At 38.6% G+C, this 23768-nt stretch overlaps 1 protein-coding gene across 1 annotated transcript in view; it reads left to right on the top strand.

Annotated features, from left to right (window-relative positions):
• LOC115933075 (poly(ADP-ribose) glycohydrolase-like) overlaps window positions 1-23768 on the top strand; it is a 110228-nt gene that overhangs the window by 60045 nt on the left and 26415 nt on the right. Inside the window, 3 exon segments of the mRNA XM_055353085.2 lie at window positions 7650-7807; window positions 17905-17984; window positions 22109-22169. Of these exon segments, the coding sequence (XP_055209060.2) occupies window positions 7650-7807; window positions 17905-17984; window positions 22109-22169 (299 nt within the window).

Consider the following 23768-nt stretch of genomic DNA (forward strand, 5'->3'; position numbering starts at 1 on the left):
TTTTGGAATAGGTGTGGTGTGGTGCTGAAAAAAATGTATATTCTGTTGATTTGGGGTGGAGAGTTCTGTAGATGTCTATTAGGTCCGCTTGGTGCAGAGCTGAGTTCAATTCCTGGGTATCCTTGTTGACTTTCTGTCTCGTTGATCTGTCTAATGTTGACAGTGGGGTGTTAAAGTCTCCCATTATTAATGTGTGGGAGTCTAAGTCTCTTTGTAGGTCACTCAGGACTTGCTTTATGAATCTGGGTGCTCCTGTATTGGGTGCATATATATTTAGGATAGTTAGCTCCTCTTGTTGAATTGATCCCTTTACCATTATGTAATGGCCTTCTTTGTCTCTTTTGATCTTTGTTGGTTTAAAGTCTGTTTTATCAGAGACTAGGATTGCAACCCCTGCCTTTTTTTGTTTTCCATTTGCTTGGTAGATCTTCCTCCATCCTTTTATTTTGAGCCTATGTGTGTCTCTGCATGTGAGATGGGTTTCCTGAATACAGCACACTGATGGGTCTTGACTCTTTATCCAACTTGCCAGTCTGTGTCTTTTAATTGGAGAATTTAGTCCATTTACATTTAAAGTCAATATTGTTATGTGTGAATTTGATCCTGTCATTATGATGTTAGCTGGTTATTTTGCTCATTAGTTGATGCAGTTTCTTCCTAGTCTCGATGGTCTTTACATTTTGGCATGATTTTGCAGCAGCTGGTACCGGTTGTTCCTTTCCATGTTTAGCGCTTCCTTCAGGAGCTCTTTTAGGGCAGGCCTGGTGGTGACAAAAATCTCTCAGCATTTGCTTGTCTGTAAAGTATTTTATTCCTCCTTCACTTATGAAGCTTAGTTTGGCTGGATATGAAATTCTGGGTTGAAAATTCTTTTCTTTAAGAATGTTGAATATTGGCCCCCACTCTCTTCTGGCTTGTAGGGTTTCTGCCGAGAAATCCGCTGTTAGTCTGATGGGCTTCCCTTTGAGGGTAACCCGACCTTTCTCTCTGGCTGCCCTTAACATTTTTTCCTTCATTTCAACTTTGGTGAATCTGACAATTATGTGTCTTGGAGTTGCTCTTCTCGAGGAGTATCTTTGTGGCGTTCTCTGTATTTCCTGAATCTGAATGTTGGCCTGCCTTGCTAGATTGGGGAAGTTCTCCTGGATAATATCCTGCAGAGTGTTTTCCAACTTGGTTCCATTCTCCGCATCACTTTCAGGTACACCAATCAGACGTAGATTTGGTCTTTTCACATAGTCCCGTATTTCATGGAGGCTTTGCTCATTTCTTTTTATTCTTTTTTCTCTAGACTTCCCTTCTCGCTTCATTTCATTCATTTCATCTTCCATTGCTGATACCCTTTCTTTCAGTTGATCGCATCGGCTCCTGAGGCTTCTGCATTCTTCACGTAGTTCTCGAGCCTTGGTTTTCAGCTCCATCAGCTCCTTTAAGCATTTCTCTGTATTGGTTATTCTAGTTATACATTCGTCTAAATTTTTTTCAAAGTTTTCAACTTCTTTGCCTTTGGTTTGAATGTCCTCCCGTAGCTCAGAGTAATTTGATCGTCTGAAGCCTTCTTCTCTCAGCTCGTCAAAATCATTCTCCATCCAGCTTTGTTCCGTTGCTGGTGAGGAACTGCGTTCCTTTGGAGGAGGAGAGGTGCTCTGCGTTTTAGAGTTTCCAGTTTTTCTGTTCTGTTTTTTCCCCATCTTTGTGGTTTTATCTACTTTTGGTCTTTGATGATGTTGATGTACAGATAGGTTTTCGGTGTGGATGTCCTTTCTGTTTGTTAGTTTTCCTTCTAACAGACAGGACCCTCAGCTGCAGGTCTGTTGGAATACCCTGCCGTGTGAGGTGTCAGTGTTCCCCTGCTGGGGGGTGCCTCCCAGTTAGGCTGCTCGGGGGTCAGGGGTCAGGGACCCACTTGAGGAGGGAGTCTGCCTGTTCTCAGATCTCCAGCTGCGTGCTGGGAGAACCACTGCTCTCTTCAAAGCTGTCAGACAGGGACATTTAAGTCTGCAGAGGTTACTGCTGTCTTTTTGTTTGTCTTTGCCCTGCCCCCAGAGGTGGAGCCTACAGAGGCAGGCAGGCCTCCTTGAGCTGTGGTGGGCTCCACCCAGTTGGAGCTTCCCGGCTGCTTTGTTTACCTAAGCAAGCCTGGGCAATGGCGGGCGCCCCTCCCCCAGCCTCGCTGCCGCCTTGCAGTTTGATCTCAGACTGCTGTGCTAGCAATCAGCGAGATTCCGTGGGCGTAGGACCCTCCGAGTCAGGTGTGGGATATAGTCTCGTGGTGCGCCGTTTTTTAAGCCGGTCTGAAAAGCGCAATATTCGGGTGGGAGTGACCCGATTTTCCAGGTGCGTCCGTCACCCCTTTCTTTGACTCGGAAAGGGAACTCCCTGACCCCTTGCGCTTCCCAGGTGAGGCAATGCCTCGCCCTGCTTCGGCTCGCGCACGGTGCGCGCGCACCCACTGACCTGCGCCCACGGTCTGGCACTCCCTAGTGAGATGAACCCGGTACCTCAGATGGAAATGCAGAAATCACCCGTCTTCTGCGTCGCTCACGCTGGGAGCTGTAGACCGGAGCTCTTCCTATTCGGCCATCTTGGCTCCTCCCCCCCATTATTTCAAAACATACTAGTGGATTTGGAATAGCGTATTTTCAAAATGGCTTAATACGACCCACTCCTTCCTCACCCTCCCCCAAATTCTATAACAAATGAGTTAATGATACTTTCTTAACTTTATTTGAGACAGAGTCTTGCTCTGTCACCCAGGGTAGAGTGCAGTGGCATAATCTTGGCTCACTGCATCCTCCACCTCCTGGATTCAAGCAATTCTCCTGCCTCAGCCACCCAAGTAGCTGGGATTATAGGCATGTACCACCATACCCGGCTAAGTTTCTTTTTTTGGAGTGCAATGGCACAAATCTCAGCTCCCTGCAACCTGTGCCTCCTGGGTTCAAGCAATTCTTGTGCCTCAACTTCCCAAGTAGCTGAGATTACAGGCGTGCGCCACCACACCTGGCTACTTTTTGTACTTTTAGTAGAGACGAGGATTCAGCATGTTTGCCAGGCTCGTCTCAAACTCCTGACCTCAGATGATGCCTTGGCCTCCCAAAGTGCTGGGATTACAGGTGTGAGCCACTGTGCCAGCCTTAACTTTTAAAAATAAAGAATCCTGTATTTTATTTTGTTTGGAGTACGTTAATTATATATTGCTACATAACAAATTATGTCAAAATTAATGGCTTAAAACAATAAACATGTATTATCTCACAGCTTCTGTTGACTTTGGGAGCACATTAGCTGACTGAGTGGTTGTGGATCAGGATTTCTCTCGTGGTTGCAGTGAGGATGTCAGCCAGGGTTTCAGTCATCTGAAGGCTTGCCTGGTGCTGAAGGACACACCTCTAAGTTGGCTTACTTACAGAGCTGTTGGCAGAACGCCCTGACATGGGCCTCTCTATAGGCTGATTGATTGTCCTTATGACATAATAGCTAGCTTCCCCAGAGCAAGCAATCCAAGTGAGAGAGCAAGGAAGCTGCAGTGTCTTCTATGACCTATTCTTTCTCAAGGTACCTAGCATCACTTCTGCTGTTTTTCTGTTCATTGGAAGCTAGCCAGTACCCAGGGGGAGGGGTATTAGACCACCTGTTTTTTTTTTTGTTTTGTTTTGTTTTGTTTTTTTAGACTGAATTTCATCCTTGTCCCCCAGGCTGGAATGCAGTGGCATGATCTTGGCTCACTGCAACCTCTGCCTCCTGGGTTCAAGTGATTTTCCTGCCTCAGCCTCCTGAGTAGCTGGGACTACAGGCGTGTGCCACTACACTCGGCTAATTTTTTTGTATTTTTAGCAGAGACGGAGTTTCACCATTTTGGCCAGGCTGGTCTCGAACTCCTGACCTCATGTGATCCGCCCGTCTTTGCCTCCCATGGTGCTGAAATTACAGGCATGAGCCACCGTGCCCAAGACTCCACCTCTTAAAGAGAGGAGCATCAAAGAATTTGTGAACGTATTTTCAAACCTCCACAGGGTTTGTTTTGTTCATAATTTTATTCCTGTGTTTCTCAAACCGTGCTTGAATTTGCCTTTGTCTTTTATTTCTAGGGCCAACGCCTCTTGCTGCATGGCTGCTAGCCAGGGTTCTGCTAGCATTTTACTCCACAGGGGCCCTATGGACATTTGGGTGGAACAATTTCTGAATGTGTATAATGGTCCCATGCATTGCAGTATGTCATTAGGACACCCCAAAAACCACAAATAGGGTCACTGGGGCAACCAGAAAACAACCCATACATGTCCAAATGCCTTCCTGGACTATGCCACCTTCAGTTGAGACCCATGAAATGTTTTCCAGTGTGATGTTTTCAATTTTATGTAACTTTAATTTCACCTCAGTAATGTATTGTGCCTGAAATAAGTTTTACTATTGGGCAGGGGAAATATATTTTAAAACATATCTTCTTGTTTCTGTTGGAAGTTATTTGCTTGATCATATTCCATGTTTGTTCTTTTTCCTTTCTCTCCTTGCTTAGTAAAATCTCTCCCTACCTCCTAGGTATGCCTGTCTGTTACTTCCCCTGTGAAGCCTTCCCTGCCTCCCAGGCAAGGTTCATCCCTCTTGAAGCACTCAAATCATTGTTTTGTAATTCTTGTCATTATATATCTCTTGCCACTGGATTATAGTCTCCTTAAAGGGAGATCCTCTTTGTGTCCCTGGTTTGCATGGTGCTTAATTATATGCTTTTTGAATTCAATATGTGGTTCATAATCAATAATAGGTAGTAGGTAGCCTTTGGGTGTGGGCCATTTAATCCTCTTCCCCTCGTGCATATGAGAGTTTCCATATTTTATTTAATGAGAAATTTTTGTTCAAAGGTATCTAACTTTGTAAGCTATAACAAGTCCCTTGGAACCAAAATCAGACCCCTGGGTCCTCAGCTTTTTGTCCTGGCTTCTCCCAGTGACTTTCTTCTCTATTAGCATATCAACGGGGAGAGCATGGAAATTCTGTGCTTTGCCTCCTATTGAAAAGTCAATCTCTGCTGTGAAAGTTAAGATTTTTATTTGAGATCAAAATACATCTTGTGGCAAGTTAAATTGTATATGTTGGTGTTTAATAATTTATCACATTGAAGTACTCTAGGCCAAATCTAAAGGGTAAATTTTAGATTTATCAAAATAAAATTAAAGGAAACAAATTTGGTCAGGAACTTTTTGAAATATCTTGGTTCACAGTAACCAGCCTCTTATTTTGTTGAGCCGAGTGCTTGACAGTAAGATTTACATCTCCTGATTTCTCCAAATAATGAGTTTTTAGGCATTTCTCCTCACCAAGAGAGGAGAAATCATTAACTCTATTTAAAATTATACTATTTGTTTATTTGGGAGACAAGAAATGTTTGTGTTTGAAGTCCATTAAGCCTGAAATATTTATCATTAATTTTTAAAATCATCTTTCTGAATGACTTGGTAAATGGTAGTTAAAAACTCATTTCTTCCTAAAACCACTTTGCTTGAAGCACTTTGCTTGAAGCCATTGATGCACTGTCACCTTTTCTAAACTCGTTGCTTGGTTGTGAACAGATGCACAGGATGGAAAATGGAGATCAATATGAGCTCTCTATTTTTCTCAGAAATGGTGATTGCTAAGACCTGAAGGGGAGAGAATTTTGTATAACATAGTGAAAATAGATTCTTTACCTTTTGCTTATTTGTTTACCTTTGAATTTTTCCAAGAGAAATAGTTGAATTGCAAGTTTAATCTGTTCTTTTTTCTGGCAAACTCTCATTCTAGCAGTGGTGTGTACTTCTGTACTTAGAAAAGCATTCATTATTCAGCACCGCAGTTTTCGTTTGTCTTGCCTGCCCTTTCCTCAGGTTCATTCTGAGTGTCCACTCCTGAGGTATGATCAGGACAGTTTGCTCTAGGCATGCCATTTTGAGATGAGTGCAGTTACCCGAAACTCTTAGTTCTGGGTCTTACTGAAGGGGAGAATGAAATGCATCTCTAAATATTCTGTGGGAGCATTTTGAAACTTAACAGCTGAAGGATAAACTGATAGTTGGTCTTTGATTTTATCAGCATGTCTTTAAAAACATAGTTTAACATTTAAAATATGTTGACAAAAAGAGTCAAACTCTGTAAAATATTTGAAGAGATTTATTTTGAGCCAAATGGGAGTAACCAGTGGCCTGTAACACAGCCCCAGGAGATCTGAGAACATGTGCCCAAGATGGTCAGGCTTGGCTTTATACATTTTAGGGAGACATAAGACATCAATCAATACATGTAAAGGGGGCTTACAGGTCTTAGGTAGATTCAGAGATTTTCTGATTGGCAATTGGTTGGAAGAGTTATTATCCAAAGACCTGGAATCAATAGAAAGGAATATCTGGGTTAAGATAAGGGTTTGTGGAGACCAAGGTTTTATCATGTGGATGAAACCTTGTAGCAGGCTTCAGAGCTTTTATCAGATCTAAAAAGGTACCACACCCTTTCTTAATTCTCACCTGGAAAGGAATAGGGATTCTTTACAGAACGTAGATTTTCCCAACAGACAGCTTTGCAGGGCTATTTCAAAATATGTCAAAGAAATATATTTTGGGGTAAAATACTTCCATTCTTTCAAGGTCTGCTATCTGTCATGTGATGCTATACTCGAGTCAGGCTGGAATTGAGTCTTATTATTATAAAAAGGTTTGTTTCATCAGTTTTAAGGTCTCTGTTTTCTTGTTAATGCTGGTCACTTGTGCTGAATTCTAAAGTGAGGAGCATACAATGAGGCGTGTCAGACCCACACTTCCTATCATGGTGTGGACTAGTGTTTCAGGTTAACTTTGGAATCCCCTTGGTCGAGAGGAGGGGTTCATTCAGTTGGTTGGGGGGCTTGGAACTTTATTTTTGGTTTACAAACAGAATAAAACCCACTGAACACAATACTCAGGTCGTGTGGATTATACTGACAATAAAAGGTAAGTGAATTTGGTGGCATAACTAAAAGACATTTTAGACATAAAAGATTTGAAGGAAAAGTGTCTTACATCTTCCTTGACTTGGAATGTTTGGTTATGTAAGAAATGTGTTATCTTTTTACAACTTATACATGTCCGTATAGTGGTTTTTACATGTTCTATTAATAGCTTTAATGAAGTTAGATTTGATTCTTATAAAGAAATTGTCAGTATGAAGTGTAATTTGGAATAAGAGGGTTAAGACTTATTTGTTGAATTATCTTAGATCATTTTATTGAGGACTAAGAAAGATTATTCTGGCCAATAATTTTTAATATAAATAAGAACAAAATTTAGCTTAAACAATGTTATATATTTTTGTTTCATCTTTTGTTTTAATTTTTCATTACATGGGCAATGTGTTTTTATTTACTTGCTGAAGCAATCTTGTTTTTCACTAATAAGTAATATTTTATATTCTCTTCACTATCATTATTATTGATTAGAAATCTGCAGTTTGTCAAATAAGTGCATTTTCTGAATCATCCCTGATAAACAGCCCTTGACTTTTACAATATTGCTGATTTAAGGATTCAAGAATGGCCTGAAATTATTTCTGCCTTAATTTAGCAAATGCAATTTGGTGCCTCTGCTTTTGAAATTGCTAAACTAATTATTGCTCTTCTCGTCTGTATTTTTTTGTTTTATCAGTCAATACCACTCCTGAAACAGAAGATGAATCATTCCATCACAATGTCGCAGGAACAGATTGCCAGTCTTTTAGCTAATGCTTTCTTCTGCACATTTCCACGATGAAATGCTCAGATGAAATCAGAGTATTCTAGTTACCCAGACATTAACTTCAATCGGTATGTTTTCAGAAAACACCTCTTTAACAATGAAAAAGACAAAGGTGGAAGGAACTAATAATATTTTTTGAATGAATTCCATAGGCCAAGCATTTTATATGCAGTTGTCTTATTTAATTTTTACAGTACTTAAGTGATGTTTTCACCATTTTGCAGGCAAGGTGATTAAAGTTCATTGAGGTTAAAAGAACTTGATTAGGATCCAGGAGCTAGTAAGTCACAGAACTGAGATTTTATTTCAGGCCTGTCTTACTCCAGGGCCCATGTTCTTTCTGTCCTCTCAGATGATTCCCCAGTTCTCTGGACTCCACATGCCTCTTCAGTTTGATTATTCACGAGAACTTTTGTTGTGCTTATATTCCTTAATGCTGAAATACTGTGAAAGGTAGAGGAAAAGTCCTCCTTTCTACAAAGGTCTTATAAAATGAGAGTCTAAAGTCATGAGCTGTCTTATGAGACTTGAAAAATGTAATTGTTTTGATGAAAAGTGAAAGGTGATTTTGACCCTTTATAGACATGGTTAATTTATCAATGTAATATTTTTAAAAGAAAAACAAAAGAATGTTCAAACTGCTCGACTAAATTAATACAGTGTGAAGGTATTGATAAAGTTTTAGATTCCAGCCATTTTCCCAGGTGACTACTTTCTCTATCTTCTACACAAACAAAAATATTTTAAAGAATCTTCTTGGCAAATTAATGTTTTTTCTTCCCTCCTACTCATTACTCCCATATCCCCACCTCTGTTTCTTTCTTCACTTGAGAATTATCTTTATAGGACCCATGAATAGAATATATGAGTTTTCTTCCCTGATTTCAGTGTGAGACTTGAGAAAATTGCTATAACCTGTGCCCCTTTCCCAGCAGGCTGTGTGTAATGCCCTTCGCTGCCTCTGGTCACCCAGAGCCTGCCTCTGAGGGTGGGGCAGTATGCAGAGTAGGAGATAAAGTCATAGAGCGGATACACAAACAAAACCCACTTTTGTTTGCCATACTGCTTTTGTCTCTGAAGTAGAATGATCAGTAGCACCACTTTTTTTTTTTTTTTTAATTTTAAGACGGAGCTTCACTCTGTTGCCCAGGCTGGAGTGCAGTGGCGCAATCTTGGCCAACTGAAACCTCCACCTCCCAGGTTCAAGCGATTCTCCATTCTCAGCCTCCTGAGTAGCTGGGCTTACAGGTGCATGCCACCACGCCCGGCTAATTTTTGTATTTTTAGTAGAGACGGGGTTTCACCATGTTGGCCAGGCTGGTGTCGAACTCCTGACCCCAGGTGATCTGCCTGTTTCTATCTCCCAAAGTGCTGGGATTACAGGTGTGAGCCACTGCACCCAGTCTGATTCTACCAGTTTTTCTAGTATCCTTTTTCTGTTCCAGGATCCTACCCAGCATCCCAGTTACATTTAATTACCTAGTCTCCTCCAACATGTTCCTTGTTTTTTCTTTTCTTTCGTGATCTTGACAGTTTTGAAGAGTACTCATCACAGTTATTTTGGAGAATATTCTCAGTCTGGGTTTGGCTGATGTTTTTTCAGGATTGGAATGAGGTCATGCATTTTTGGGAGAATACCACAGAAATGATCCTGTGTCCTTCTCAGTGCACCGTATCAGTGGGATCATGATACTTCTTATTACTGGTGATCAGTTGGCGAAGGTAGTGTCTGCTTTCTTTTTCCACTGTAAAGTTACCATATTTCCTTTTGTGATTAATAAATATTTTCCAAAAGATAAAACACTATGCAAATGTTGTTTTGCCTCACATTTATCCCTACTAATTTTGGCATCCATTGGTGCATCTTGTCTGCAATGATTTTTACCATAGTGTTTGCCTGTTGTGAATTTTCTGCTTCCCTCTTCTACATTTGCTAATTGAAATTCCATTGTAAGGAAGAGCTATCCCTTTTCCCCCGTTTTTAAAATATCAGAATGGACTCATGGATATTTATTTTGTTGTGTCAGTTTAAATTAAATAGTATTATTTATTTTACTGCTTTAATTATTCTAGCTTTGGCCATTAGGGCTCCTTCAGGTTGACTCCTATGTTCTTTTGATAAGCCCCATCCTTTTTTTGAGCATTAACTTTCATTCTGGAATCATACATTGTTCCAGGTTCATCTTACATTTTCCATGCCTCAATCCTGGAATGAACCATTTTCTCAAGGATTCCTGGTCTCTTTTATTGTACAACGGTATTTAGAGACCAACATCTAGGTGATAGGTGTGCTCATTGCTGCTAGAGTGTCATTGTTTCTAATGCAACTTACTTTATGTGGGCAGCATTTCTTATAACTCCACATGGCAGCAGAGAAATGAATTCACAATTCTCTCCAATATCAGAGTATCAGCCCCGAAGACCATATTTTTGAGCCTTTTAAAATTGGAGAATGTTTTACTCTCTTAAGATGAGAAGAATTCTAGAATTCAGCTGGTTAGTTCCTAATGTAAATTTTTAATTAAACTTTAAAACTAGACATTTCAGTGCATTTATTGTGTGTTTAGCAGATGAAAGTATAGCAGATGACTTGAATATAAGCTGCTCTTAGACTGTCATAATTCTTGGGTTATATTTTTATGACCTTCAAACATTAAAATATTGATGATAATTTGTTATTATATATGATTACCCTCTACTATCAACACTAAGGAAGGGGCAGCAAAGAATGAAAAATAATGTTATCTAAGAAAATTTCTTTAAAATCCTAGTGTTAGCAAACAGGATAGTTTTTTTTTAATATAATATGCTCCTTAGTTACATAAATATTAGTTGCAAGGGGCATATTTTTAATCTATTTTTCAAGTTTGTACAGTAGGTAGGTTTGTTTTTAGATACTGGTATTTAGTCAATGTTTAGTTCAAATGTACAATGAGCAACTGCAATATTCCCCACAGTGTATTAAGTGCCATAAGGTTACAGAGAAAGGAGAAGCCAGTTTCTGAGTTCTTACTGTTATGTAGTATTGTCTCATTTTCAGACCTCACGTCACAGATGCCCTTCTCTTTTCCACATGGCTTTTATTCCTCCTCCAGTACTCAGTTCACGTATCAGTTTTTCTGGTGTCTCAGATTCTGCTAGGATAGGTTTGCTACTCTAGGTTCCTATGCTAGCCTGTGTGTACCTCTGGAGAGGTGCACAGCACCATGACGTTTTATTAAAGAAAGATATAATTTAAGAAAGGAAACTTTCCTCAAGGAAATAACTTTTCTTGCTGTTGTTTTTTTGAGACTGGGTCTCATTATGTTACTCAGGCTGGTCTCAAATTCCTGGGCTCAAGAGATCCTCCCACCTCAGTCTCCAAAGTAACTAGGACTACAGGTACATGTCACCATGCCCAGCGCAACTTTTGAATTAAGTACAAAAGGGTGAATAAGAGTTTTGCCAAGGAGAAGGAGAGGTGGTTGCATTCTAGGCAGGGGGAAGAGTATGTGTAAAGTCACCGTTGCAAGAAGGACCTGACATGTCCAGAGACTTAGAGAAGACAGTGTGGTTGCAGCACAGAGAGTGAGAAGGAGCATGGAGATGGTAGAGGCTACAGAAGTAGCTGGAGGCTGGACCATGCTGTGCCTCACTAGGCCATCTGAAAACAACAGGAAGTCATTGGAGGATTAGATATGTGGGTAGAGGGAGACTAGCACATGTGTTCAGATTTACATTTTCAAAAGTTTATTTTGGCTGTAATGTGGGAATCAAGCAGAGAGGGGCCAGAGTACATGAGTTTACCCAATTGGAGAGGCTACTGCAATGCACCGGGAAAGAGGATGGTAGCTGGGATAGTGTAGGGGAGGGGACAGAGGTGTGGAGACATTTGAAGGGGTAGCCAGAGTGATGGTGATGGACAGGATTGGTAGATGGGCAGAGAGAGGCATCCAAGGTACTCCTTAGGTTTGTACAACCAGATGTGTGCCTTTACTGTCCCCTACTTTTCCTACTGTACTACCTAGACTACTTCATAATTGCTTATTTAATCATTTCAGTGGGGCAGGGATCTTAACTGTCTTTGTTATTTTCACAAAGTCTCATGCATTGTAGGCCTTCAATAAATGCTTCTTGAATGAATGAAAAGAAATTTTACAGATGAAATATTTGAGAATTAAGTGACTTGCTTTGAGTAATGGAGCTGGTTAGTGGCAGAGTGCTAAGACTATAATTTAGACCCTTTGTTCTCAGTCTCTTGTCTTTTTTCATATTATGTCTTAGGAATTACGAGATGTTTTATTTTTAAGCCACATATAATCAAACATAGCTTTTACTTCTGATTTCGTTAGTAATTGGGGTAGAATTGAGAGAAAACACCGAGCATTGGCATCTGCAATTGCAGTTATATAAAAAACCTGTTTCACAGGCGTGAGCCACTGCGCCCAGCCCATATATTACTTTTACGTGCAGAAGAAAAGATAGTTCAGGGAAGAACAAGTCAGTTGCCAGAAATCAAGCTGAACACAAAGTTAATAAGAGTGGACAATTTTTGTAATTTGATTTTTGAGGGTGGAATTTCACAGATTTTTTGAGGCTTTTCCAAAAAAGCTAGTGTGGATAGCTTCTTTCCAATTACTCCTCCATAGACACATTGTCATTGTGTCTACTTCACCCTATTTTGCTTATTCAGCATATAGCATTTTATTTCTTATGGAAGAAATAGAATCCACAGAGTTCTGTAGGGAGCAAAGACCCATCGCTGCTGGATGGCTGACAGGCAGAGGTCAAGATGTCTTGGGAAGGCTTGGCTTTGGTGACTTCCAGTTTCCTGTAACCAATTACCAGAATTTACATTCATATATATATCTTTTTTGTTTTTGTTTTTTTTTGGGGGACAGAGTCTCGCTGTCGCCCAGGCTGGAGTGCAGTGGTGCCATCTCGGCTCACTGCAAGCTCCACCTCCCGGGTTCACACCATTCTCCTGCCTCAGCCTCCCTAGTAGCTGGGACTACAGGCACCCACCACCACGCCCGGCTAATTTTTTGTGTTTTTATTAGAGACAGGATTTCACTGTGTTAGCCAGGATGGCCTCAGTCTCCTGAACTCGTGATCCACCAGCCTTGGCCTCCCAAAGTGCTGGGATTATAGGCATCAGCCACTGCACCCGGCCAATTTTAATATATATTTTAATTTTAAAAGACCTTTGTTTTTCAGCCAAACTTCTGAGTGGGGAAGTCTGGGGCTTCTTGGCGATGGCAGGTTTATCTTTTTCATTGTACATGGTCATTTATCCTGAAGACTGAGCTGGTTAGCGCTGAAAGTCAGCATGTTGGGCTTGATGGGAATCAAGGCTGGGCCATTTTTTTAAATGAAGGGAATATTAATTAGAACAATGCAACTGCTTTATGTAAATGAATGTTGATTTTTTTTTGCCTGGGCATTATGTAATGCCTTATTTTAGCGCAAGTACCTTAGCTTACTCAGCATTATCTGAAATTCATTTACTTGTCACATTAACCATATGAATTAGAATATTGATTAGGAATTGTTGTTACACTCATTTTTAAAATGAGGTGGAAGTTTACAGAGGGGAGGTTACTTCACCAAGTTAACACAGTAACTAGTAGACTTGAGATTCAAACGCAGGATGTAGTCTCCTTTGAGAAGCTGTGTCCCTTAACCATTCTGCTACGCAGTCTCCCTTTGAATGAACTGAATTAATAATTCTTACCTCATGACTAGTCAAAAATTAGAACTATTTTTAGAAATAATTATTGATCTATTAAATGAATTAAAGCCGTTTGTAAGTCCAGAGTGACCATGACGGATTTAAGCTTGCAGCAAATAGCATTCTCACCAAATAAGAGTTTAAGTAGTTCCGTTGAAGATTTGAAATCAGGCATATTCTTGTCTTCCTAGGTGATGGATGTTCTTTTGGATACCAGAACATGAAAAATGAATTAAGGCAGGTAACCTAGTGTTAGTCTCCACAATGTTGTAGAGAATCCTAAGCAGCCAGGATGTCTGCACTTGCCTTTCACTGTGAGATGGTGTGTGTTTTAATGAGCCTAAGCTAGCAAATAATAGGAACAACAACTGTACATCACCATTGATACTGTCTTTTGATGGCTTGCTTTGATTCTGTCTATGGAATTTTCTAGGTAGGGAAGCCTCTCTACTGATAAGGTTCAGGGAGAGTAAATGAATTGTTAGCACAACTGGAACTTGATCACTGTCTTCTACTCAAACTCAGTGTTCTTTTATTATATCTCAAAGCCTGTCATGAGCAAAATGCTCTGAGTGCTCCGGAAATGCCAAACAACTGAAAGTCCCCCCACTTTTATATGGCTTCTGAAAGATCCAGTACGTAATCTGATGAGCCATTTGTTAAGCTGATTATGTAGCATTTTATTGTGTTATTTCCTTTTATGCATAGTTTCTACTTACGATTATAGTTTCTAGCAGTGGGGAGTTGTGTGTGTGAGAGTGTATTTAATCTCAAAAGAGAGGTATGGCTAGCTAGTTGAATAAGAAAAATGGTAAGAGTATGTGGTGGGAGGCTGATGTCAATAAATTGAATATGTCTTCCCTTTTTCATTGATTGCTGTGTTCTTTAAGCCCTGCTTAGTTATGGTAAATACCCCTGACCTTTTTCCCTGCTTGCCTTTCAGGTCCTAAACATTCATATAAAGGCTTCCAATGTGATTAGCATTGATGCTTCTGAGTTTGCATGGAAACTAGATGGTCAGAGATAAATTGTGGGTCTCAGCAGTGGTCAGCCCAGGAGGTTTTTACATCTGCCTCTTCCCTGGACTGAAAATGCTGCTGGGGCCATATGGCAGAGTGCCTCACAGAAGAGCCAGGAATGACTTTCTGGCTGGGTTCCGGATTATCACTTGCTCGTATTTTAAAATGGAGGTTGTAGTGCTTTGGGTTTGATTTACTGTATACTAATGGGATTATTACTTAACTTGAAATGGCATAGTGGGTCATGGTGGGGGTGGGGATGGATATACCTAGAATAAAATTCCAGTAATGTTATCAGTATTCCATTCAGGGAAAGATTTTATTCAACTCTGTTTCTCCTTATAAGTATGCAAAGAAAAACACCAGCTAATAAGTGTCTGACCTTTGACTGATGTCTGTCTTTGAAAATACCAACAGTTTTGTTTAGAGCAAAGTAAGGTTTCCTGACTGGCTTTTTCTGTTTGATTTCTTTAATAATCTGTAATTATCTTTCAATTAAATGCCCAAATGTCCTCCCTACATGTAGAGGAGTTATTGTGGCCTGGTTTGTGTGCACACTGCTGACTTAAAATATGCCTTCAAATATACGTACCCAGGACTTGAAAAATCTAAATTAAAAAAGAAAGGTGTTGGGAAGTTTACAAAAAAAGTGGGGGCGGGGGAATGATGCTTAATGATTATGAGAAGGTCTCACTTTCTCTGAGCCTGTTTGTGTATGTCTTTCTCTCTGTGTGTCTGTCTCTTGTGCTCTCTTTCTCTAACCCCATTTCTATCAGCCTTTCTCTTCTCTCTATCTTCCCTGCCCCATCTTTCTTCTCCCCCTTCACCCCTTTCTTGGGCTTCAGCCTCAGTCCTTTTGTTTTCCTCCTCATTCCCAAAGGCTGTCCCTCAGATTGTATATCACTCCTGGGATGACTTTCGTTCATGCTGTTTGCCTGTCTATTTATGTTATTTTTACTTGCTTCCATATCAGGATAATTCATTTTATTTGAGTGGCTGTGCATACAACTTTAAAATTTCACAACAGCCAAGTCTGAGAATTGTCACAAGGATTTTAAACCTGCTTCATCTCCTCTGACTTTATCTCCACTTCTTACCCCCGACACCCGCCACGACACTTCCCCCACTTCCCCCTGCTCTATCAGGAAGATGGGAAAGCGTATTTGGTTGCACAGTGAGTTGAAGTTAGGATTGGAGCAATGAATAAACAGAGTACATTGAGATTCTGCTTGATTTGTACCTTTAAGATTTGTACCTGCAAAATAAACAGTGGTGTTCATTTGTAGTGGGTGATAATAACAGCCATAAAATCTTCCAAGAAAGTCTGTCTCGCCAGGATAATAAATCTGCAGTCTCACGAGGCTCCTAAAGTTAATAATTTGTCATCATGGTTGTGAAGTATGTGACCTTTTATGTGATTTTATACGGATGACCACATATGGAAGCTAGGGACACTTTTCCTATGTTTTAGAGAATTATTTCTTAAGAGCAACAGCCATTTCTCCTCACTATGCAATAGTTCTATTGAAGAAGAACTTTAATCCTTTAATTGAATTGTATAGTACATCAATTCATCTCTAGGAAAAGGTGGTGGCTACTTTTGTATTCATATTGCTTTCCTCTAGTACATAGTGAGCCTAGAAAGAGATTTTGCAGTGGAGCCTTAGGTATTCATTTAGTAAATCATATTTATTGATATAGGATGTTTAATTAAACTGCCATGTGGCTTCTTCATTTTGACTTAAATAAACTCTATTCTAGAAGAAGCCATGCTGAAACCTGCACCCTCAAAGAGCCTTTCTTTCAGCTGGGAACTGGATTATAAGAGTATGTGTATTAAATATTTTAGAAAGGTTCTTTAAATAAAAATTATCACACAGGCTGTCTTAAACTATTTTTAAAAAGAGATCTGATTTTAGATTTGGTTAAAATACTAGCATACATTAGTATTCTTTTTAGGAAATAAATACTCATATAAATTGTTTTTCCAGAAATTGACCCTGAATACAGATTTCAGATCATTGAAAACGGAACCATTTGAAATGTGCATTTCCTTTCCTTTTCCTAATTTATTTCAGTTGCTCAATAGGGTTTTCTCATGGAATTAACTTTTCCCTCTCAGCGTAGTTACATAAGCTTGCTGTTGTAATCATGAAAAATAATTACCCATTTCAGCACTTATTAACATGGACTTTACTTGAAGGGTCTCTGGTTTTAAAGTCAGAGCACATGACTAGAAGCAGATGAAGAGTACCTCATCATTCATAGCCACTGAGTCTCTATAATTTTTAAATGCCTTTGGAAAGCTAGATCTTATGCTTAAAAGCATGCTTTTGTGTTAGAAATCTTTTAGTGAGCTACTTACTCAGGTCATAATGCTTTTAAAGCCCTGCTTTTCTTTTCTCAGAATAAACTGAATTGTGTTACCAATAACAATGCCACATCATTTCAAAGAAAACGGAATTAAGTAATCCAAGTCCGGGTTGCTGAAAACTAGATGACACAGGGTAGGCACTGTTGTGGTTACCATGCAAAGGATCTCTATTAGTCAGCTTGGGCTGCCGTAATAAAATACCATAGAACTGGGTGGCTTAAACAACAGAAATTTATTTTCTCATGGTTCTGGAGGCTAGAAGCTGCAGATCAGGGTGCTGCTGCTTTGGTTCCTGATGAGGGCTTTCTTCCTGGCTTATAGGTTGGCTGGCATCTTGTCCTCACATGGCAGAGGGAGAGTGCTGTAGTCTCACCTTGCTTTTTAAAATGACACCAGTTCTATCAGATTAGAGTCCCACCCCTATGACCTCATTTATCTGTTACTACCTGCTCACAGGCCCTATCTCCAAATTTAGCTATATTAGGGATTAAGGATTCAACATATAAATTTTGAGAGGGCACAAACATTCAGTCCATAAAAGAATCTAGTTGTTTAATTAACAAGGATTGTTGAGCCCTGATATCTTGTTATACCTGCCTGTGTCCCTACCCCCTTTCCCCTCCACTCTCATTTCCTCACAAACACTCAGATAAGGATTTTTTTTGATACCGTTTTGGTTACTTATCAAACTATGTAGTAACATTATGAATTATAAATGTTATTAGCCATTGAGAAAGTAGCTGTGCACTGACTGACTGACCCCAATTGACTGGGAGGGCTGGATGGTGCCTTCTCTGTGGTGGAAGATAGGTTGGAGAAATGTGGTTGGTAGTAAATGATGTCTGATTTGAGCAGCTTTGAAGAAGTCTGGTTCTAGTTGGTTTCAGTTCTTTCCAGATGCCATTTGAATCTAAACCAATTTTCCAGTTCTTATCATTACAGAATTGTCTTCTGGAAGAATTATTTCTTTTTATTACTTGGTAGTAATATGGATGTAGTTTTGTGAATCATTAAGGCATTTTAACTTATCTTCCATTCTCTTTTATTTTTTATCTCTTTTAGATTGTTTGAGGGACATTCATCAAGGAAACCGGAGAAACTTAAAACGCTCTTCTGCTACTTTAGAAGAGTCACAGAGAAAAGTAAATTCCTTTCATTCTTACTGTAATTTTTCTTGTTGATGGGAACAGTTCAAGTCAAGTGACATGTGAGGAACATTTTGTGTTTAACGTAAACCTTCCTGTCCCAACCACATTGAAACACTAGTAATGATGCGACAATATAACCTAGATTTTATGCTTATGTTGTGTATAAGCATAAACGTGTGCTAAATGTAGGGGGGCGGGGTTTACATACTCTGAAATTGGACCCATATTCTCTGAAATCTGTAATATACATCAAAAGATTTTCGTGAATAAAAACCAGAGAAAGTATATTGACCAGGAAATAAATTTTGGATGCTCTTTATTTAAAGAAGTATTCACTAGTTTATTTGCATAAGTCAACTAACGCATTGCTTTTCTACCCATTCCTCTCTTTTGTGCCCCCCTAAGCCCTTTGTGGAGTTCTTATAAAAGTGTTTTGTACTGAGTTTTATATCTCATCTTCCTCTGTTGAACCTTAACATTCTTGCTTCCCCAAAACTTGATAGCAGCTAAGACAGTAATAGTAAATGTCCAACAAATACTGGTAATGACCAGCTGATAATAGATTGGTATTGCCACTCTTATCTCAGAAGCTGAATGACCGTGGTCAAGTTTCTTGACACCTCTAAGCTTCAGTTTTATCACCTATGAAATAATATAATAATGGCCATTACCTTACAGGGTAGTTATAGATATTAAACAAGAAGATACATGCTTAATAAATGTAAGCTATTATCAATGGGTAGCCTTTCCTACAAGCGGATGTAAACCAGAACACCTCAAAAGTTTCTTTGTGCTAAGTAGGTAAGGTCAACCTGGTCAAGTGAAATGGCCTTTTTTCAGTTCTGGGTCATAGGATTGTCTTAAAATATGTCTTTGAATCATTTTAAGGTCATTTTTCTCATATCCTTCTTTTACTCTTGCATTACAGTGTACTTGGCATCTTCCCCCTTGAATGTATTGCTATTGGACATTGTTAAATTTTTAGAATGAAATCAATTATCAGGATTTTGATATTTAAGGGAAAATTACATGCTTCTCTGATATGGAATTATTTATCTCATAGCTTATTGAATTTCAGTTTTGTGCCCTGTACTGAATGAAATATTAAAATGCAGAATCATTTGGACCTATGAGACACAAAATCAAATTAGAATTTGTAATGACCTGTTAAAAAGATGACTATGTAAGGCCAGGCACGGTGGCTCACGCCTGTAATCCCAGCACTTTGGGAGGCCAAGGTAGGTGGATCACGAGGTCAGGAGTTCCAGACCAGCGTGGCCAAGATGGCGAAACCCCATTTCTACTAAAAAATACAAAAATTAGCCAGGCGCGGTGGCGGGAGACTGTAATCCCAGCTACTCGGGAGGTTGAGGCACAAGAATCACTTGAACCCGGGAGGTGGAGGTTGCAGTGAGCTGAGATTGTGCCACTGCACTCTAGCCTGGGCGACAGAGCAAGACTCTGTCTAAAAAAATAAATAAATGACTGCTTTTTTTGGCTATTCTAGGTCTAATTAGAATTATTACTATTGGTTTTTTTGTTTTGTTTTGTTTTTACAGTACTTTGAGTTGCCGTTTTAAGTAGAATTATTATAACTAAGTAGGACAGAGTTTACTTTTTTGTCCTGGGAGTCAAATCATGTATGTCTTCTCTAAAAACTAACTTGGCTTTCTAAATTTTAGGATTTCAGATACTTTGAGGAAAAAGCTTAAAGTTTGTTTTTTCAACTGGAAATGTATATGCCATTATAAGTATTGGGAATTTGAAGAAATAAATTATAACTAGACATTTTATTTTCTGACTTTTTCGCTGTACATGTTAATTAAGTTCTTTGTAGAAATACAGTACAACATTGCTCTTGGTCTTCAGTGTGTAAAGCTAACGGTTTAAAGAGGAAATACTAAAGAGAATAAAAGAGGTTGCAGTATAATGAGTGGTTGTGTAGAAGTTCTGGAGCCTACTCAGTAGACTTCAGAAGCTTATTTAAGGTACCATATTTCATCGAATCTGAGATGTCATAGATTACTTTTTAAAAATGCTATTATATTATGTACCTCTAAGAAAGAAAAAACACTCAGGACAGGGAGTTTAGTAGGAGACATGACCCACAAGGCTGGTACACCTAAGGATAAATGAGAAATTAACTTGACCTTCCAGAAAAGGGACCATAAAGAAACGTGCAAGTCTCAACCTTGACACTAAATAGAGAAAGGAAAAAAACATTTCTCTGAGAATTTGAACCACAAGCCCTAAGCTTTGAGTGTGCAGCCTTACCACCAGTGTGGTCCACAAAGGCCTGTCACAAAGGATTAATTCAGATGGTATCAGGCTGATAGTGTTCCCAGACGACAGCAGAAGCAGATGCACATCTTCTCTGGGAAAATTCACCTCTAGTCTAGACCTATGGTAAGATACCTCCATTATAAAAGATGTATTCCAGTTTCGGAAATGTAACATGTGAAAAAACATGCCTTTTAGAATTGATAAACTAGAATTCCATCAGGACCAACTTTTCAGTGTTGTTAAACATGTGTATTTTATATCTGATGAAGATCTTGAGACTGAAGTATTTTAAAAAGCCTTCTGAATTAAATTACTTCATATATAGTTTTAGATAAAGTGTCTTATAGATCAGGTTTTTGAAAATTTATGACCTGTATGTAGTATATATTGTGATTTTATTATGGGAAGTATTTGATTAATCAAAGTATCCTATTCTGAGATGAAAGTTGCCTTGTTATGAAAAAACGCTAACAGACATGCTCTCAAGGCATTTTTGTTAATCTAAGAAACCATGTTCTTCTGCCTTTTCTTGCTTTGCCAGCAGTGTTTATGAATTTCTTTTAGCATCTCTTAGTATATATTAAGGACATTTGATGTTCTTACTTCTCTGCTAAGTTACCGAATGACAAGAGAGATGTTTTCTATTATATTCATGGAATTGCTTCACTAGTGTTTGAGTTGTTTGACCACTTACTTGTGAGTTTTAAATATGTTATCCATTTATCTTAAAGTTAGGTATCTAAAAGACGTAAGACCCATGTTAACAAAAAAATTTGTTTTCTACTGCAACTGCTCCATATGGTTTTTGAGTGGTTCCTGCTTTTGACTGAGAACAAGGAAATGTGGAATTGTGCACAGGAATGAAATGATGGCCAGGCTTTCACTGGGTTATACACTGTCATCACTAATAGTTCCTGACATCTCTCTCTTTCCTTAAGAGCTTTTTTGTATTCAAGAAGACAGAAATGGCATGGCCTTTTTAGTTTGTTCTTTGATTTGAATCAGACAAATTACTTCTGGCCAGCTGATTTATTTGTTTCTTTTGCTACTAGCTTTAAAAATAAATAAATAAATCTGACTAGAAAAGGATCTCATCCTCTAAAATTATTGACTACATTAATAGTACCTCATTTAGATCCTCCCAAATTTATTGCTCCTTGAAAAATATGTCATCTTTGTTCTGTGAACTCTTAGAACCAGTAATTTCTCCTCTGGCTACGACTGCTACTAACAAGTAGAGTGATTGCCCACTATTTAAGCCCGAGACTTAGCTGTACTAACTCCAGAGGATGTGCAAATGATTTCCTTTTTAAATCTGTGGCATTTCACTTTACCATATAGTACATAAATGTGTATTTATTCTCCAGTCTTTGAATGTAGGGTTAAGTCCTTTCTTTGTAAAGGAGTCTACAAATTTGAATTCAATTTTGTCTTTATTGCATTAGCTGTACCAGTTATACATCCTTTTTTTAATGCTTTTTTTTAAAAAAAAAAAAAAGTGTATTCAGCTTCAAAAACTTTACCAAAAATACCAGCACTCAAATCCTACTGTTGTGCTGTTATTTGTATAGTTTCGTTTAGTGAAGTCTTATTATTTTATAGAAGGAGTTTCTACTGTAAGGATATTATTTTCAATCAATATTCTGTTATTTTCCAATGCTAGGCTTTGTATTTCCTGGTTAGTTTTATAGCCAATGTTAGACCTATTCTTTTACCGAGTGTGTGTGTGTGTGTGTGTGTGTGTGTGTGTGTGTGTGTGTATGTGTGTGTGTGTGTATAATCTTTTCAAAATTGAAACTTATTTTAGGTATGTTTTTCTTTTATTGCTTCTGTAGAACCTACTGGGTTGGTGACATTTACAAGACAGAGTCTTGAAGATTTTCCAGAATGGGAAAGGTAACAACAATAATAAAAATAATCCTAGATCCCCTAGAAATAGAAGGACTCTTGCACCATGAGAGGATTCTATTTTATAGCACCTGGAAAGATGGTTTTCCAACCTCTATTTATCCTAGTGCCAGGGAATTTCTTCTTATAAATGATCCATTGATAGCTCTCATGTTTGAAAAGGTTATGCCTTTTAAATCAAAGTCTATAACCCTTTGATTTCTACCATTTTGTCTTGGTTTTGTCTTCTGAAACAAAGTCCTGTTTAAAATTGAGAAGTGTTGTATGTGAAGACACTAATAAAAGGAACACCAATATTTAAATGTTTCTTCTTACCCTTTTTTTTTGGTTAGTGTTTGAACTTTATGGCTTTTCTTTCTGGAGGACAAGATTGAGAAAAGTCTTTATATTATTTACATTTTACTAAACAGTAACCATCTAGAGTTCGTCAAGTGGCAAGAATTTTGAAGTTTGGCTGCCCTTGTGTACTACTGGTAGATTTTGTGGAAGTTGCTATTTACTGTTTGTTTCTTATTTATCAGAAAATATTGAGGAGATAGCAGCCAATATGAGCTAATTCAGATTTGTAAAGTCCTTAGTGTCCTGAAACAGTTAACATATTTCTTAATCTGAAGCAAGTCTCCCAATATACTTAAAGAAGGGTCCTGAAATAGTTAACATATTTCTTAATCTAAAGCAAGTCCCCCAGGACACTTAAAGAAGTGTGGATTAACTTTTTAAATATGTTTGAGGACATGATGAAGCATACTAAATACATATTTAACCAATGCCTCCCATTTTCACTTTCTAATAATTTTATGATAGTTTGTAATTGTTTTGTTTGGAATTAGTGATGAATGGAAATCACTTAAAAAAAAAGTTAACTTGAGAAGTCATATCTGCTTAGGTGGCTTTCCTGCGGTGTTTTCATCCATCAAAGATGTTTATTTGTGAAGTGAAAGATAAAGAAATTTACTTCAGAAGACTGAGTGTGTGGTTTAGATGATTATTAATAGAGGGAAGTAGATAAAAGGTTAAGCGACCCGAAGAGAGAAAAAAAAAATGAGCCAGAAAAAGATGAGAACATGTACAGCATTTTGGCATCATGGCATGTTAGATCTGAAGGGAACCCCAGCCGCCTACTAAAACTCTTGATCAGCTCTGTAATACCTGCAACAGACAGAAGACTGGATAGCTTCAGTGATGGCAGATCCGCTGTTTCACATCACTTTGTTCCATTGGTGGCTGCTTGTGTTATCATCTCATGCTTTCATTCACTAAAAATGTTTTCTACATTCATTCTCCACCATTCCTGGTTCTTCCTTCTGGAGCTACATAAATAAATCTGAATTTCTAGTTTTCTTTAACATTTGACCCTCCTTCATGTATCTTAATGGCTTCTTAACCTACTTTCCTCTCTAACAGTGCGTACAAGTTCATACTAAACTGATTCGTTTCTTCTATTTCACATGTAATATGGATTCTAAACCCTTTATCTCTGCTCTTAACATACTCCCATTCATTGGGCCCTCTTAAAATATGGTGCCTGGAATTAAAAGTACCATTCTGCTGTGTCATCTCTATGGTGCAGAGGATTGTTTTTCTTCA

This window comes from Gorilla gorilla, chromosome 8 (assembly GCF_029281585.2).
Source record: "Gorilla gorilla gorilla isolate KB3781 chromosome 8, NHGRI_mGorGor1-v2.1_pri, whole genome shotgun sequence".
Lineage (NCBI taxonomy): Eukaryota > Metazoa > Chordata > Mammalia > Primates > Hominidae > Gorilla > Gorilla gorilla.